At 40.9% G+C, this 15,875-nt stretch overlaps 1 protein-coding gene across 1 annotated transcript in view; it reads left to right on the forward strand.

Annotated features, from left to right (window-relative positions):
- LOC106571369 (titin) overlaps positions 1-15,875 on the forward strand; it is an 86,984-nt gene that overhangs the window by 42,144 nt on the left and 28,965 nt on the right. The window contains exons 12-30 of the mRNA XM_045695684.1: positions 202-267; positions 898-930; positions 1,902-1,928; positions 2,769-2,807; positions 2,975-3,016; positions 3,319-3,363; positions 3,796-3,840; positions 3,961-4,002; positions 4,222-4,278; positions 9,542-9,589; positions 10,635-10,877; positions 12,516-12,563; positions 12,649-12,684; positions 13,266-13,301; positions 13,380-13,427; positions 13,518-13,565; positions 13,810-13,845; positions 13,932-13,979; positions 14,070-14,117. Of these exons, the coding sequence (XP_045551640.1) occupies positions 202-267; positions 898-930; positions 1,902-1,928; positions 2,769-2,807; positions 2,975-3,016; positions 3,319-3,363; positions 3,796-3,840; positions 3,961-4,002; positions 4,222-4,278; positions 9,542-9,589; positions 10,635-10,877; positions 12,516-12,563; positions 12,649-12,684; positions 13,266-13,301; positions 13,380-13,427; positions 13,518-13,565; positions 13,810-13,845; positions 13,932-13,979; positions 14,070-14,117 (1,035 nt within the window). The remainder of the gene's footprint in view (positions 1-201; positions 268-897; positions 931-1,901; positions 1,929-2,768; positions 2,808-2,974; positions 3,017-3,318; positions 3,364-3,795; positions 3,841-3,960; positions 4,003-4,221; positions 4,279-9,541; positions 9,590-10,634; positions 10,878-12,515; positions 12,564-12,648; positions 12,685-13,265; positions 13,302-13,379; positions 13,428-13,517; positions 13,566-13,809; positions 13,846-13,931; positions 13,980-14,069; positions 14,118-15,875) is intronic.

Below are 15,875 nucleotides of genomic sequence, written 5' to 3' on the forward strand. Positions count from 1 at the left end.
ACCATGTGGATGCCTCCAAGCGGTCGGGTAGGATGTTTGGAGTGTTTATTTTAAAAATTATTATTATTATGTTCCCCCACTTCTAAAACCAAAGTTGCACCCCTGCATCTGAATATCAGTGAAAAAGAAAAACGAATAAATAGTGACATGTAAATACAAAGATCCATCGTAAAGCTTAAAGATGTGCATTCCATTTTACAGTAGTGTGCCCTTGTATGCATTCATCAAAACCAAAAGAGCCTGAAAGTGAGCCAGAGGAGGAAAAAGGTATTGATATACCGCTAATAGGTCAATATCATGCATGGTTGTGGAGAAGTGAGAGCTGTTCATTACTAACCCCTTCATATCTTTACCATACATTTGGCTGACCTTATTTCTGTGAGTAGGGCTGTGCTCCCCTATGGGTCAAATGTATTTGTATAGGACAACTATTGGAGTGATTCTTTCTGCTTAATATAGCCTTGAATGTAGAACTGGCTGTCATAAAAGTGTCTTATGACTTTGAGAGGATGCCTATGTGTAGTAGACTTAACACCTTTTTCTGCTTCTGACTTATGGGGCTATTGGCAACACTTAAAACTTTGGTTTAATTATATCAGTGTTGTAAGTTCCATGTATGGCTTAAATGTTGTTGTAGACATACTAACTATCAAGTAATTCAAAGTCCATTGCTACAACTTGACCCATATGTGCTGCAGGGTTGCAGTGTTTCTACCAAACATAGGTTAATAAAAGTTCAGTAGTGAGTAACTAACTCCCCAGTAACTCAATTTTAACTTATGGTTTGCGTTTCTTTGGTTTTGCTTCTCAAAGTCGCCATCTAGTGGAGAGGTTTAGATAAGCCATGCATTAGGGTGTGTTTCTCTAATTGCTGGTATATATCTGTGTCATATGTAGCTAAACATGTCAAGAGGAAAGTAGCCAAGCAAGGTATGTTAGAGTCACGTTATCTTTCATGTGGTTAGGAATAGCAGCACAGTAGTGCATCGCTTCATGCTCCCCAAGGAGGGTGTTGGTTGCTGTTGAAGTAAGAGCTTATATAGTAGAGGAATGAAAAGCCCTTAACAGGCCCTAAACAGCGCTAAGGCACTCTTAATGTGTAACTGCCCCATATAGAAATTACTGTAAACTGTGGTAATGCATGTATACTGCTGCGCCAGTGATGCTGATCTCACTTTTTTGCCTGTTGTATATTTATAGAAGCAGCTCTTCTATTAACATAAACATCTTAATGCAATTTTGGAGAAAATGCTCAGTGGAAGTTTTCAGATAAAATGTGCTTTTGTGTATTGCCATGTTAGTAACTGGGAGCATGTTGAGACCTTAGAGAGCATGGCGGTATTGAACCTTGCCTCAGTAGGCATAATACTGGCCCCTGCTGTTTGAAAAGGAGGAAATCTACATTGGTAACAGATATAGAGCCCTCAAACGCAACTCTGGACCTAGAAGCCAGTTCCACTGCATTCATTGTTCCTCTCTAATCAGAGACTGATTTAGACCTGGGACACCAGGTGGGTGCAATTAATTTAATTATCAGGTAGAACAGAAAACGAGCAGGCTTCGGACCTCGCAGGGTAAGAATTGAATGCCCCTGATATAGAGTATGTAGTCTATATCTATACATCTCTATACAACGTGGCAATGTGTTTTCTATTTGATAGCTCTATGCTAGATATGCATATGACATGATCATTGCATGATACAGTATGCACTCTGAGTTGTTGACTTTGTAGTGTCTCAAGCATGGTGTAAGAGAAAAGGTTTAGGCAATCAAAATGAACACTGGTCTGTAACAATTTCATATTAGATGAGTCTGAGAGTATTTTAAAATGAACTAATAATATACACTTACATATACAACTTTATGACTTGTTTGACCATAACCATTTCCTCATCCACAGCTAAAAAGGCCACTCCTGACCGGAAGAGTATGTGTTGTGAAGCTGATATTTCATGTTGCTTTGAATGTAGCTTTGAAAGTAGCTTAGAGACTAGAGAGGTTTGATGAACCAATTCAATCTTAGTGCAAAGCTGTTCATCTTTGAAGTGGTAGAGGATCTTTAATTCTCTTCCAGTTTGATCAGAAATCTTTTTAAAGTTAAAGATGAAACAGAGATTGAATTGTAGATTCTTGATGGTTTATCCGCTTCCCCGCTTAGCCACGTTTGTCAGAAGTAGTTAGCTGTACAGTATGATTAAGCCAATTATAATCTTAGCTATTGCAATTTTCAAACATTTGACATTTTCAGTCATTTTTCTGTAATATGGTTTTATTTTAAAACAGCTATACATTCAAATCAAATCAATATCAAATCAAATGTTATTGGTCACATACACATGGTTAGCAGATGTTAATACGAGTGTAGCGAAATGCTTGTGCTTCTAGTTCCGACAGTATAGTGATATCTAACAGGTAATCTAACAATTCCACAGCAACTACCTAATCACACAAATCTAAAGGGGTGGAATAAGATTATGTACATATAAATATATGGATGAGCGATGATCGAGAGGCATAGGCAAGATGCAACAGATGGTATAAAATACAGTATATACATATGAGATGAGTACGTAAGATATATCAACATTATTAAAGTGGCATTATTAAAGTGATTAGTGATCCATTTATTAAAGTGGCCAATGATTCCTGAACGTGTTCTCTAAAAGTTTGGCATTCAGCTTTGGCACACAACTACAGCACTATAGAGGATATATAAGAATGGGTTTACAATGTTCTCTTGTGTCATGTATTCTGTGTTCATTTTCAGAGGCCCCTAAAAAGGAACCAGCAGTGAGAACTAAGAGAGGTACCGTTGGACAACTATGTATTTTCTGTACATTTACTGTGTATTTCAATGTTGATAATACATAATATTAGGTAATGCAGAAACATGCTGAAGGTAGTAGTTGCTCTATTTATGAGAACATCAATGACATATTCATTATTGTTATGTGATTTTTTTCTATTACAAAGAACGAGACATGTGCAAGCCAGTTGAGAACACCAAAAGGAGAGGTAGGACTAATCTTCATTTTCAGCTGAAAGACAAATGTTTCATCTTGAGGAGACGGTTGCAATTTTGAAATATTTCTTTAAGTTGAATGGCAAGTACAGTGAACTTACGCAATAGCCTACTATATTGTTTGTATTTGAAATGAAGAACAGCTTTACACACAAGTGAAATGCTGTTTGCAAGTTATTTGAATAAAACAAAACGCAACATTGAATAAATAAAAAATATTCTAAGATTGCTTTGCCCCTTTGAATGTGTGGTTGATCGTCTCTCTGTAACTCCTCTAACAATGTCATTGAACCAGAGGTTGCAAGGCAATTGGAGCTAGAAGAGGTGATCAGAAAGAGAGGTACAGTATTTTTAAATACAGTACAGACCCAAGTTGAATGACTTAGCCGTATATATGTATAAAGGATATATAAAATATATATTCAATGATTTGTCAATGCCCCTGAGCAGTACAGTGCAGAACAGTACAGACTTCTGTATAGTTTGATGGATACAGAACAAAATACTCAATGATAAAAGGTATTATTTTCTGTGTCTTACAATTCATGAAAAGACACACATAGCGCTCACTGCTTAAAGAAAGTAAATTGTCCGGTTTTAAACTGCCCAGTTTTATTTAATTCAAATCAGTCATATATGTGTGGAGATCACCTTCTACTCCTCAGTTCTCCTAGTGGGGAGAGTAAGGTCTTTAGAGCGGCTGAGGTGGAAAAATACTTCAAAGTCACCTATCAGATGTAACCCTGCTGTGCCATTCCCTTTCCCTCCTTAGAACTCAGACTTAAAAAGGAAGAGAAGGAGAAGTCCACAAAGAAAGGTAACTCAGTCATGCATTAATTAAAGCTATTTTTAAGAGTCAGAGTCTGTGCCAGGACTTGTGTTATGTTTGTCCAACACCTCATGTCTTTACTTCTGTCCTCTTTTTATCATATTGCAGATTCTCAACATGTAGATGCGGGGGTACCTGCGCCTGCACCAGGTAAATGTGTCTTCTTCATGGTACCGTTCAGATAGCACTGTCTCATCTTAGGACACATTGCAGTACGAGAGAACATACAGTAGACAAGAATCAGACCACATTTTGAGTATGTTGTCTTTCTATTACATTGAAACACTATTTCAAGCAACAGATTATTTAATACATTGACGTTTCATAGCATGCATGTTCTGTATGAATGTGTGATGTTGTATGTTGTAGTTCCCACCTGTCAACCCACACCAGTCTACTGGCCATCATCACCTCCTGGCTGGTATCGTAAGTATGCACTAACGCTCTGAAGCACCTCCTAAATATACTGTATAACAATAGTAATAATAATAACTTTATTATCTGCTTCATACATATTCAAATCAGTGGTAATTGTTGTTCTGTATGTCACTCTTCTATTACAGTAATAATACAATCCTTAATATGTCCTGTATATGTCCAGTATAATATGTCCTGTATATGTCCAGTATAATATGTCCTGTATATATCCTGTATATGTCCGGTATAATATGTCCTGTATATATCCTGTATTTGTCCAGTATTATGTCCTGAATATGTCCAGTATAATATGTCCTGTATATATGTACAGTATAATATGTCCTGTATAATATGTCCTGTATATGTCCAGTATAATATGTTCTGCATATGTCCAGTATAATATGTCCAGTATAATATGTCCCGCATATGTCCAGTATAATATGTCCTGTATATGTCCAGAATAATATGTCCAGTATAATATGTCCTGTGTATGTCCAGTATAATATGTCCTGTATATGTCCAGTATAATTAGTCCTTTATATGTCCAGTATATGTCCAGAATAATATGTCCAGTATAATATTGTAAGGGCTGTCTTCAGGAAAGGACCAAAATGCAGCAGAGTTAGTATTCATCCTTCAATTTATTTGGAAAGAACACTATACAAAAACAAGGAAACTGACAGCCAACAGTCCTGTCAGGTGCAACCACACTAAACAAGAAACAATTACCCACAAAACCCAAAGGAAAAACATGCTCCTTATGTGTGACTCCCAATCAGCAGCAACGAGCACCACCTGTGCCTGATTGGGAGCCACACACATGGCCCAAAACAAAGAAATACCAAAACATAGAAAAAGGAACATAGAACGCCCACCCAATGTAACACCCTGGCCTAACCAAAATAAAGAACAAAAAACCCCTCTATGGCCAGGGCGTTACAGTACCCCCCCCAAAGGTGCGGACTCCGGCCGCAAAACCTGACTCTGAAGGGGAGGGTCCGGGTGGGCCTTCTTACGGCGGCGGCTCAGGTGCGGGATGTGGCCTCTGCTCCACCCTTGACGTCGCCCTCTTATGTGGCGCACCTGGCCGCGCCGAAGGTCTGGTGGGCGACGCTGACTGCGCCCGGCTGGCGACGCTGACTGCGCCCGGCTGGCGACCGGCGATGGTTGCGCCCTGCTGGCGGGCGACCCTGGTTGCGCCTGGCTGGCGGGCGGCGATGGTTGCGCCCGGCTGGCGGGCGACCCTGGTTGCGCCCGGCGGCGATGGTTGCGCCCGGCTGGCGGGCGACCCTGACTGTTGACTGGCGGGCAGCTCTGACGACTGTTTACTGGCGGGCAGCTCTGACGACTGTTGACTGGCGGGCAGCTCTGACGACTGTTGACTGGCGGGCAGCTCCGACGACTGTTGACTGGCGGGCAGCTCCGACGACTGTTGACTGGCGGGCAGCTCCGACGACTGTTGACTGGCGGGCAGCTCCGACGACTGTTGACTGGCGGGCAGCTCCGACGACTGTTGACTGGCGGGCAGCTCTGGACAGGTGAGACCCACTGGAGGCCTAGTCCTGGGAGGTGGCACAGGACGGACCAGGATGGGGAGACCCACTGGAGGCCTAGTCCTGGGAGGTGGCACAGGACGGACCAGGATGGGGAGACCCACTGGAGGCCTGGTCCGAGGAGGAGGCACAGGATAAACCGGGCTGTGGGGGAGCACTGGAGTTCTGGTACGGACACTCTTTACCCATACTCCAGGCTGAATGCCCACCTTGGCCCGGCACGGGCGGGGAGCAGGCATTGGGCGAACTGGACCCTCCCAGCGCTCTGGAGACACAGTGCGCAACGCCGGCGCAGGATAACCTGGACCGAGGAGGCGCACTGGAGACCAGACACGCTGAGCTGGCACCATCCGCCCTGGCTCGATGCCTGCACTCGCATGGCACTTGCGGGGGACTGGTATGTAGCGCACCGGGCTTTGAACGCGCACTGGGGACACCGTGCGCTCCACAGCATAACACGGTGTCTTACCAGTACCACGCTGCTTCCGGTAAGCACGGGGAGTTGGCTTAGGTCTACCACCTGACTCCGCCAATCTCCCCGTGTGCCCCCCCCCAAAAAAAATTGTGGGGCTGCCTCCCGTGTCCGTTGCGCTCCCTTTCCTCATACCAGCGCCTCTCAGCTCTCGCCGCCTCGATCTCCCACTGCGGGCGGCGATAATCCCCAGCTTGAGCCCATGGTCCTTTCCCGTCCAGGATTTCCTCCCAAGTCCATGACTCCAGATAGCTTCTCTCCTGGTGCCTCTCCTTGTGCTGCTCCTTCCTCTGCTGCTTGGTCCGTTGTTGGTGGGTAATTCTGTAAGGGCTGTCTTCAGGAAAGGACCAAAATGCAGCAGAGTTAGTATTCATCCTTCAATTTATTTGGAAAGAACACTATACAAAAACAAGGAAACTGACAGCCAACAGTCCTGTCAGGTGCAACCACACTAAACAAGAAACAATTACCCACAAAACCCAAAGGAAAAACATGCTCCTTATGTGTGACTCCCAATCAGCAGCAACGAGCACCACCTGTGCCTGATTGGGAGCCACACACATGGCCCAAAACAAAGAAATACCAAAACATAGAAAAAGGAACATAGAACGCCCACCCAATGTAACACCCTGGCCTAACCAAAATAAAGAACAAAAAACCCCTCTCTATGGCCAGGGCGTTACAAATATGTCCAGAATAATATGTTCTGTATATGTCCAGTATAATATGTTCTGTATATGTCCAGTATAATATGTCCTGTACATGTCGAGTATAATATGTCCTGTATATGTCCAGTATAATATGTCCAGTATAATATGTTCTGCATATGTCCAGTATAATATGTCCAGTATAATATGTTCTGTACATGGCAAGTATAATATGTCCTGTATATGTTCTGTATAATTTGTCCTGTATATGTTCTGTATAATTTGTCCTGTATATGTTCTGTATAATTTGTCCTGAATGTGTTCTGTATATGTCCAGTTTAATATGTCCTGTATATATCCTGTATATTATGTCCTGTATATATCCTGTATATTTCCAGTATAATATGTCCTGTGTATGTCTAGTATAATGTGTCCTATATATGTCCAGTATAATATGTCCAGTATTATATGTCCTGTATAATATGTCCTGTGTATGTCCAGTATTATATGTCCTGTATAATATGTCCAGTATTATATGTCCTGTATAATATGTCATGTATGATATGTCCAGTATGTGTCCTGTATATATCCAGTATAATATGTCCTGTATATGTCCAGTATAATATGTCCTGTATATGTCCAGTATAATATGTCCTGTATAATATGTCCAGTATAATATGTCCAGTATAATATGTGCTGTGTATGTTCTGTATATGTCCTGTATATGTTCTGTATATGTCCAGTGTAATATGTCCTGTATATATCCTGTATATTTCCAGTATAATATGTCCTGTATATATCCTGTATATGTCCAGTATAATATGTCCAGTATAATATGTCCTGTATAATATGTCCAGTATAATATGTCCAGTATAATATGTCCAGTATAATATGTGCTGTGTATGTTCTGTATATGTCCAGTATAATATGTCCTGTATATGTCCTGTATATGTCCAGTATAATATGTCCTGTATAATATGTCCTGTATAATATGTCCAGTATAATATGTCCAGTATAATATGTCCAGTATAATATGTGCTGTGTATGTTCTGTATATGTCCAGTATAATATGTCCTGTATATGTTCTGTATATGTCCAGTGTAATATGTCCTGTATATTTCCAGTATAATATGTCCTGTATATATCCTGTATATGTCCAGTATAATATGTCCTGTATAATATGTCCATTATAATATGTGCTGTGTATGTTCTGTATATGTCCAGTATAATATGTCCTGTATATGTTCTGTATATGTCCAGTGTAATATGTCCTGTATATATCCTGTATATTTCCAGTATAATATGTCCTGTATATGTCCAGTATAATATGTCCAGTATAATATGTCCTGTATAATATGTCCAGTATAATATGTCCAGTATAATATGTGCTGTGTATGTTCTGTATATGTCCAGTATAATATGTCCTGTATATGTTCTGTATATGTCCAGTGTAATATGTCCTGTATATATCCTGTATATTTCCAGTATAATATGTCCTGTATATATCCTGTATATGTCCAGTATAATATGTCCAGCATAATATGTCCTGTATAATATGTCCAGTAAAATATGTCCAGTATAATATGTGCTGTGTATGTTCTGTATATGTCCAGTATAATATGTCCTGTATATGTTCTGTATATGTCCAGTGTAATATGTCCTGTATATATCCTGTATATTTCCAGTATAATATGTCCTGTATATATCCTGTATATATCCAGTATAATATGTCCAGTATAATATGTCCAGTATAATATGTCCAGTATAATATGTCCAGTATAATATGTGCTGTGTATGTTCTGTATAATATGTCCTGTATAATATGTCCTGTATAATATGTCCAGTATAATATGTCCAGTATAATATGTGCTGTGTATGTTCTGTATATGTCCAGTATAATATGTCCTGTATATGTTCTGTATATGTCCAGTGTAATATGTCCTGTATATGTCCAGTGTAATATGTCCTGTATATTTCCAGTATAATATGTCCTGTATATATCCTGTATATGTCCAGTATAATATGTCCAGTATAATATGTCCAGTATAATATGTGCTGTGAATGTTCTGTATATGTCCAGTATAATATGTCCTGTATATGTTCTGTATATGTCCAGTGTAATATGTCCTGTATATATCCTGTATATTTCCAGTATAATATGTCCTGTATATATCCTGTATATGTCCAGTATAATATGTCCAGTATAATATGTCCAGTATAATATGTGCTGTGAATGTTCTGTATATGTCCAGTATAATATGTCCTGTATATGTTCTGTATATGTCCAGTGTAATATGTCCTGTATATATCCTGTATATTTCCAGTATAATATGTCCTGTATATATCCTGTATATGTCCAGTATAATATGTCCAGTATAATATGTCCTGTATATGTTCTGTATAATTTGTCCTTTATATATCCTGTATATGTCCAGTATAATATGTCCAGTATAATATGTCCAGTATAATATGTCCTTTATATGTCCAGTATAATATGTCCAGTATGATATGTCCTGTATATGTCCTGTATATGTCCTGTATATGTCAAGTATAATATGTCCTTCTCAAACTTGACTGAAAATAATCAATTTATCTTCCAGTGCATCACATTTTCACAGACAATCCATTCCCACCTACAACTATGACAGGTATTTGGTATTGTTTTAATTATTTCCAATTAGGTAATTAATTGCTAATATTAACACTATTTAAATGTGTCTGACATGTCTGTAGAGCTCTGTGTTGTAATTATGGCCAGGAGTTAATCCTGAGCATGTAACTAGACCAAGAAAACCTCCAACCCCTAGTTACTAGGGCTGAGAGTTATCTACTTCACAGCCTTTTCCACACCCACCATTTACTGTACAGATATAGGATCTTAATTTGAGACAATGTTCTATAGCAGGAAAATAATATTGCAGTAACAGGACATTTGTATTATTATATAGATTACAATTCATGTACATTTTTTGTAAGGGTTGATGCATTTTTCATAAGGGAAAATCCGGCCTGAAATTTCAAAGTGGAAATTGCAAACTTCAGAAGCCTTTTTTAAACCAAAAAACAATAAACTACAAGTTTTACATTCCCTGCATTGCAACAATGTTCTCCTGCAACAGGGTGATCAAATTAAGATCCTACATCTGTATGTCCTTATGTCCTTGTATAGGTTTCTAATTATTATCTCTTGGTAAACATTGATGTATTGTTAACAATAACCATTTTAAAAATACTAAAGATCTCCATCTTTAAATTGTTCTGCCCAATGTTCCTTTATTGTTCTATTGTGTCAGTAGCGCCTTTAGTTACAGTGGCATTTCCCAGCAGTTTCCTGGTGTTTCTCACCGAAAAGGTCTCGTGATTACAACTTAAAACAAACAGTAGACATATACTGTACATTTTCTAAATAAATATTAACAATATGTCCTATATTATTTTAAAATAAATGCTGTCTTATTAATTACTTTTATAACTTTACCAAGTGTGCAATGAAAAGACACTGTAATGGGAAGTTAATTGATCTGTCTTCCTGCTGTTTAACCTTATTTAACAACCCTTGTTTTTTTCCTTGTTGCTCAACACCTCAGCTCCTTTTTTCTCCTTGTCATCAGATGTAATTTTAATTGGCTAATATGTTTGATTCACATGTTTTATCCAAAGTTGCATTATACACGAATGTACAACTTTTTTCAGCATCTCCACTGCATATTCCAACAGCTCATCCAACTCAGTCATTTTATCAAGCTCCTCCAGCGTATCAAGTTTATCAAGCTCCTCCAGCTCAACCAGCAGCTCCAGTTCAACCAGCTGAACCAGCACCTGCACCAGCTACTCAACCAGCTGAACCAGCACCTGCACCAGCTGAACCAGCAACTCAACCAACTGAACCAGCACCTGGACCTGCACCGGCAACTCAACCAGCTTCATGGACTCAAGGTAATTATTCTCTCAGAACTAAAGCTCTAACTTAGTTGGTAATATTAGAATAACAAGGTCATTTTCACTAAAGGGACAGGGTGCTTGCAAATCAAATATATATTATAAAATAAACTATAATAAAATGTATGTATATTGCTTCCACACAGATAGACATAATATACTGCTAAAAAAAATAAAGGGAACACTAAAACAACACATCCTAGATCTGAATGAAAGAAATAATCTTATTAAATACTTTTTTCTTTACATAGTTGAATGTGCTGACAACAAAGTCACACAAAAATAATCAATGGAAATCCAATTTATCAACCCATGGAGGTCTGGATTTGGAGTCACACTCAAAATTAAAGTGGAAAACCACACTACAGGCTGATCCAACGTTGATGTAATGCCCCTAAAACAAGTCAAAATGAGGCTCAGTAGTGTGTGTGGCCTCCACGTACCTGTATGACCTCCCTACAACGCCTGGGCATGCTCCTGATGAGGTGGCGGATGGTCTCCTGAGGGATCTCCTCCCAGACCTGGACTAAAGCATCCGCCAACTCCTGGACAGTCTGTGGTGCAACGTGGCGTTGGTGGATGGAGCGAGACATGATGTCCCAGATGTGCTCAATTGGACTCAGGTCTGGGGAACGGGCGGGCCAGTCCATAGCATCAATGCCTTCCTCTTGCAGGAACTGCTGACACACTCCAGCCAAATGAGGTCTAGCATTGTCTTGCATTAGGAGGAACCCAGGGCCAACCGCACCAGCATATGGTCACACAAGGGGCGAATTTGCCAATCTTGGTGTTCTCTGGCAAATGCCAAACGTCCTGCACGGCGTTCGGCTGTAAGCACAACCCCCACCTGTGGACGTCGGGCCCTCATACCACCCTCATGGAGTCTGTTTCTGACCGTTTGAGCAGACACATGCAAATTTGTGGCCTGCTGGAGGTCATTTTGCAGGGCTCTGGCAGTGCTTCTCCTGCTCCTCCTTGCACAAAGGCGGAGGTAGCAGTCCTGCTGCTGGGTTGTTGCCCTCCTACGGCCTCCTCCACGTCTCCTGATGTACTGGCTTGTCTCCTGGTAGCGCCTCCATGCTCTGGACACTACGCTGACAGACACAGCAAACCTTCTTGCCACAGCTCGCATTGATGTGCCATCCTGGATGAGCTGCACTACCTGAGCCACTTGTGTGGGTTGTAGACTCCGTCTCATGCTACCACTAGAGTGAAAGCACCGGCAACATTCAAAAGTGACCAAAACATCAGCCAGGAAGCATAGGAACTGAGAAGTGGTCTGTGGTCCCCACCTGCAGAACCACTCCTTTATTGGGGGTGTCTTGCTAATTGCCTATAATTTCCACCTGTTGTCTATTCCATTTGCACAACAGCATGTGAAATGTATTGTCAATCAGTGTTGCTTCCTAAGTGGACCGTTCGATTTCACAGAAGTGTGATTGACTTGGAGTTACATTGTGTTGTTTAAGTGTTCCCTTTATTTTTTTGAGCAGTGTACTTTGTGAGGAAAACAGTAATCTTCTGTTCTCTCCATATAAATGAAAATGCTCATATCTGATGTTTTATTTCGATTTATTGACCCTTGATACTATACTTGAAAGGATACTCTTAACAGATGTTTTTTTGTCATTGAAGAACCACAGGCTCCCAAAGAAAAGCAGAAGGCTGCCACCATAAAGAAGGGTATGGACATATTGTATTGATTCAAAGGGATACACTTACATAACTTGTTCTTGTTTGATCTGAACACATTATTCTTAACCCTCAGTTCCAAAGGAAAAGACCAAGGCAGCTGCCCCAAAGGGTAAGGTACTCTCTACAAACCAAATCATCCTTCACACTTACTGAAAACATGTACTTCTCACCGAATATGTTGTACTCTTCGGCGAATATGTCGTATGTGAGAGAGAAGGACCAAGGAGCAGCGGGATTGTGGATGCTCATGTTTTAATTCAAAAAGGAGTAAAGCATCCACTGGAAAACCAATGCACACGACAGGAACAGTCTTACAGGCATACAAAAACGCAGTGCAAGAACAATTCCCCACAACCCCAAAGACAAACACACACACCTATATAGGACTTCCAATCAAAGGCAACTATACACACCTGCCTTCAATTGGAAGTCCCAATCACCAACACAACATTCAACAAACACAAACCACCTGCCACATCCTGACCAAGACTAAGCAATACGCCCTCTGCTGGTCAGGACGTGACAGTACTGAATATATACTGTTATGTAAATGCACTCAACAGTAAGGGTTTCAGTGTTAGAAGTTACCTAAGGTAAAGGTAATATAGCTGCTTATAAGTGTTACACCAAAGCATACACACATCAATAACATTTTCTACTCATATTTTGTCAATAATGTATTTTTTCCAGAGCCAGAGCCCCCTAAAGAAAAAGTCAAGAAGCAAGGTAACAATTTGTACAGTTAAGCTGTATCATTGCTTTCTGTATTTGAATACAGTTATTATCTCTTGCCTTGTATTCTAGACGCTGTTGTGTCCAAAGAGAAGGTCAAACCAGCTGTTGTAAAGAAAGGTACAGATTTTGTATTGCATTATTAATAACATACTGCATGCTTGACTTTTATTGGAAAATATTGAGCATTTGATGATATTGTCATTCCAGAAGCTGTTGTCTCCAAAGAAAAGACAAAACCTACCACAATGAAGAAAGGTACTTTGTTGCATGTTGTAATAATATTACACGTAACATTAGCTCGCGAGCTAATGTTAGCTAGCTAATAGTATACTTTAACTTGAAATGTAAATGCACTCAACGGTAAGGGTTTCAGTGTTAGAAGTTACCTAAGAAGTTACCTAAGGTAAAGGTAATATAGCTGCTTGTAAGTGTTACACCAAAGCATACACACATCAATAAGATTTTCTTCTGATATTTGTCAATAATGTATTTTTTCCAGAGCCAGAGCCCCCTAAAGAAAAAGTTAAGAAGCAAGGTAACAATTTGTACAGTTAAGCTGTATCATTGCTTTCTGTATTTGAATACAGTTACATAGTTTATATCTCTTGCCTTGTATTCTAGATGCTGTTGTGTCCAAAGAGAAGGTCAAACCAGCTGTTGTAAAGAAAGGTACAGATTTTGTAGTGCATTATTAATAACATACTGCATGCTTGACTTTTATTTGAAAATGTTGAGCATTTGATGATGTTGTCATTCCAGAAGCTGTTGTCTCCAAAGGAAGGACCAAACCTACCACAATTAAGAAAGGTACTTTATTGCATGTTGTAATAATTTTACAACTAGCTAATAGTATACTTTAACTTGAAATGAAAATGATTTTCTGACACAATTAGAAACATGTAATATCTGAAAATGTAGCTAGCTAGTCTACCTTGCCCGTATACATGGATGGACGCTTCTCCCTCTCTGTCACGGATGCCATGGTTGCCCTTAGCTTGAAAATGTAATTTGGAGACAGGTGTTTTATACAACAGCCTTCTGTGTGTTCTCTTTTCGACTCCCTTTCCATATTTGCAATCAAACGGCAGAATTTTATCCATATCCTTAGCTATCGTTATCAAATTCCACCAGGCATTCCACTGATTTCAAAACTCGGTCCTCCAGAAAGTGGAGAGCAACACCTTTACAATTCCACTTTGTGATATCTTTTGAAAAAAGCAGCAGTAGAAAGGATTACCTACACATACTGACCAGCTTCCGTTATAGACAGAAGTGTGCTACATGGCAGACCAATCCAAACTCATCTCTCGGCAACTTCCGTGGCTAAACCAACTAGGCTCTTAATTTAACAATTGTATTTGTATTTATAGATTTACATTTTACATTTAAGTCATTTAGCAGACGCTCTTATCCAGAGCGACTTACAAATTGGTGCATTCACCTTATGAAATCCAGTGGAACAACCACTTTACAATAGTGCATCTAAATCTTTTTGGGGGGGGGGTTGGAAGGATTACTTTATCCTATCCCAGGTATTCCTTAAAGAGGTGGGGTTTCAGGTGTCTCCGGAAGGTGGTGATTGACTCCGCTGTCCTGGCGTCGTGAGGGAGCTTGTTCCACCATAGGGGTGCCAGAGCAGCGAACAGTTTTGACTGGGCTGAGCGGAACTGTGCTTCCTCAGAGGTAGGGGGGCCAGCAGGCCAGAGGTGGATGAGCGCAGTGCCCTCGTTTGGGTGTAGGGACTGATCAGAGCCTGAAGGTACGGAGGTGCCGTTCCCCTCACGGTTCCGTAGGCAAGCACCATGGTCTTGTAGCGGATGAGAGCTTCAACTGGAAGCCAGTGGAGAGAGCGGAGGAGCGGGGTGGCGTGAGAGAACTTGGGAAGGTTGAACACCAGACGGGCTGCGGCGTTCTGGATGAGTTGTAGGGGTTTAATGGCACAGGCAGGGAGCCCAGCCAACAGCAAGTTGCAGTAATCCAGTCGGGAGATGACAAGTGCCTGGATTAGGACCTGCGCCGCTTCCTGTGTGAGGCAGGGTTGTACTCTGCGAATGTTGTAGAGCATGAACCTACAGGATCGGGTCACCGCCTTGATGTTAGTGGAGAACGACAGGGTGTTGTCCAGGGTCACGCCAAGGTTCTTAGCACTCTGGGAGGAGGACACAATGGAGTTGTCAACCGTGATGGCGAAATCATGGAACGGGCAGTCCTTCCCCGGGAGGAAAAGCAGCTCCGTCTTGCCGAGGTTCAGCTTGAGGTGGTGATCCTTCATCCACACTGATATGTCTGCCAGACATGCAGAGATGCGATTCGCCACCTGGTTATCAGAAGGGGGAAAGGAGAAGATTAATTGTGTGTCGTCTGCATAGCAATGATAGGAGAGACCATGTGAGGATATGACAGAGCCAAGTGACTTGGTGTATAGCGAGAATAGGAGAGGGCCTAGAACAGAGCCCTGGGGGACACCAGTGGTGAGAGCACGTGGTGCGGAGACAGATTCTCGCCACGCCACCTGGTAGGAGCGACCTGTCAGGTAGGACGCAATCCAAGCGTGGGCCGCGCCAG

Source organism: Salmo salar, chromosome ssa15 (genome assembly GCF_905237065.1).
Source record: "Salmo salar chromosome ssa15, Ssal_v3.1, whole genome shotgun sequence".
NCBI classification, from domain to species: domain Eukaryota; kingdom Metazoa; phylum Chordata; class Actinopteri; order Salmoniformes; family Salmonidae; genus Salmo; species Salmo salar.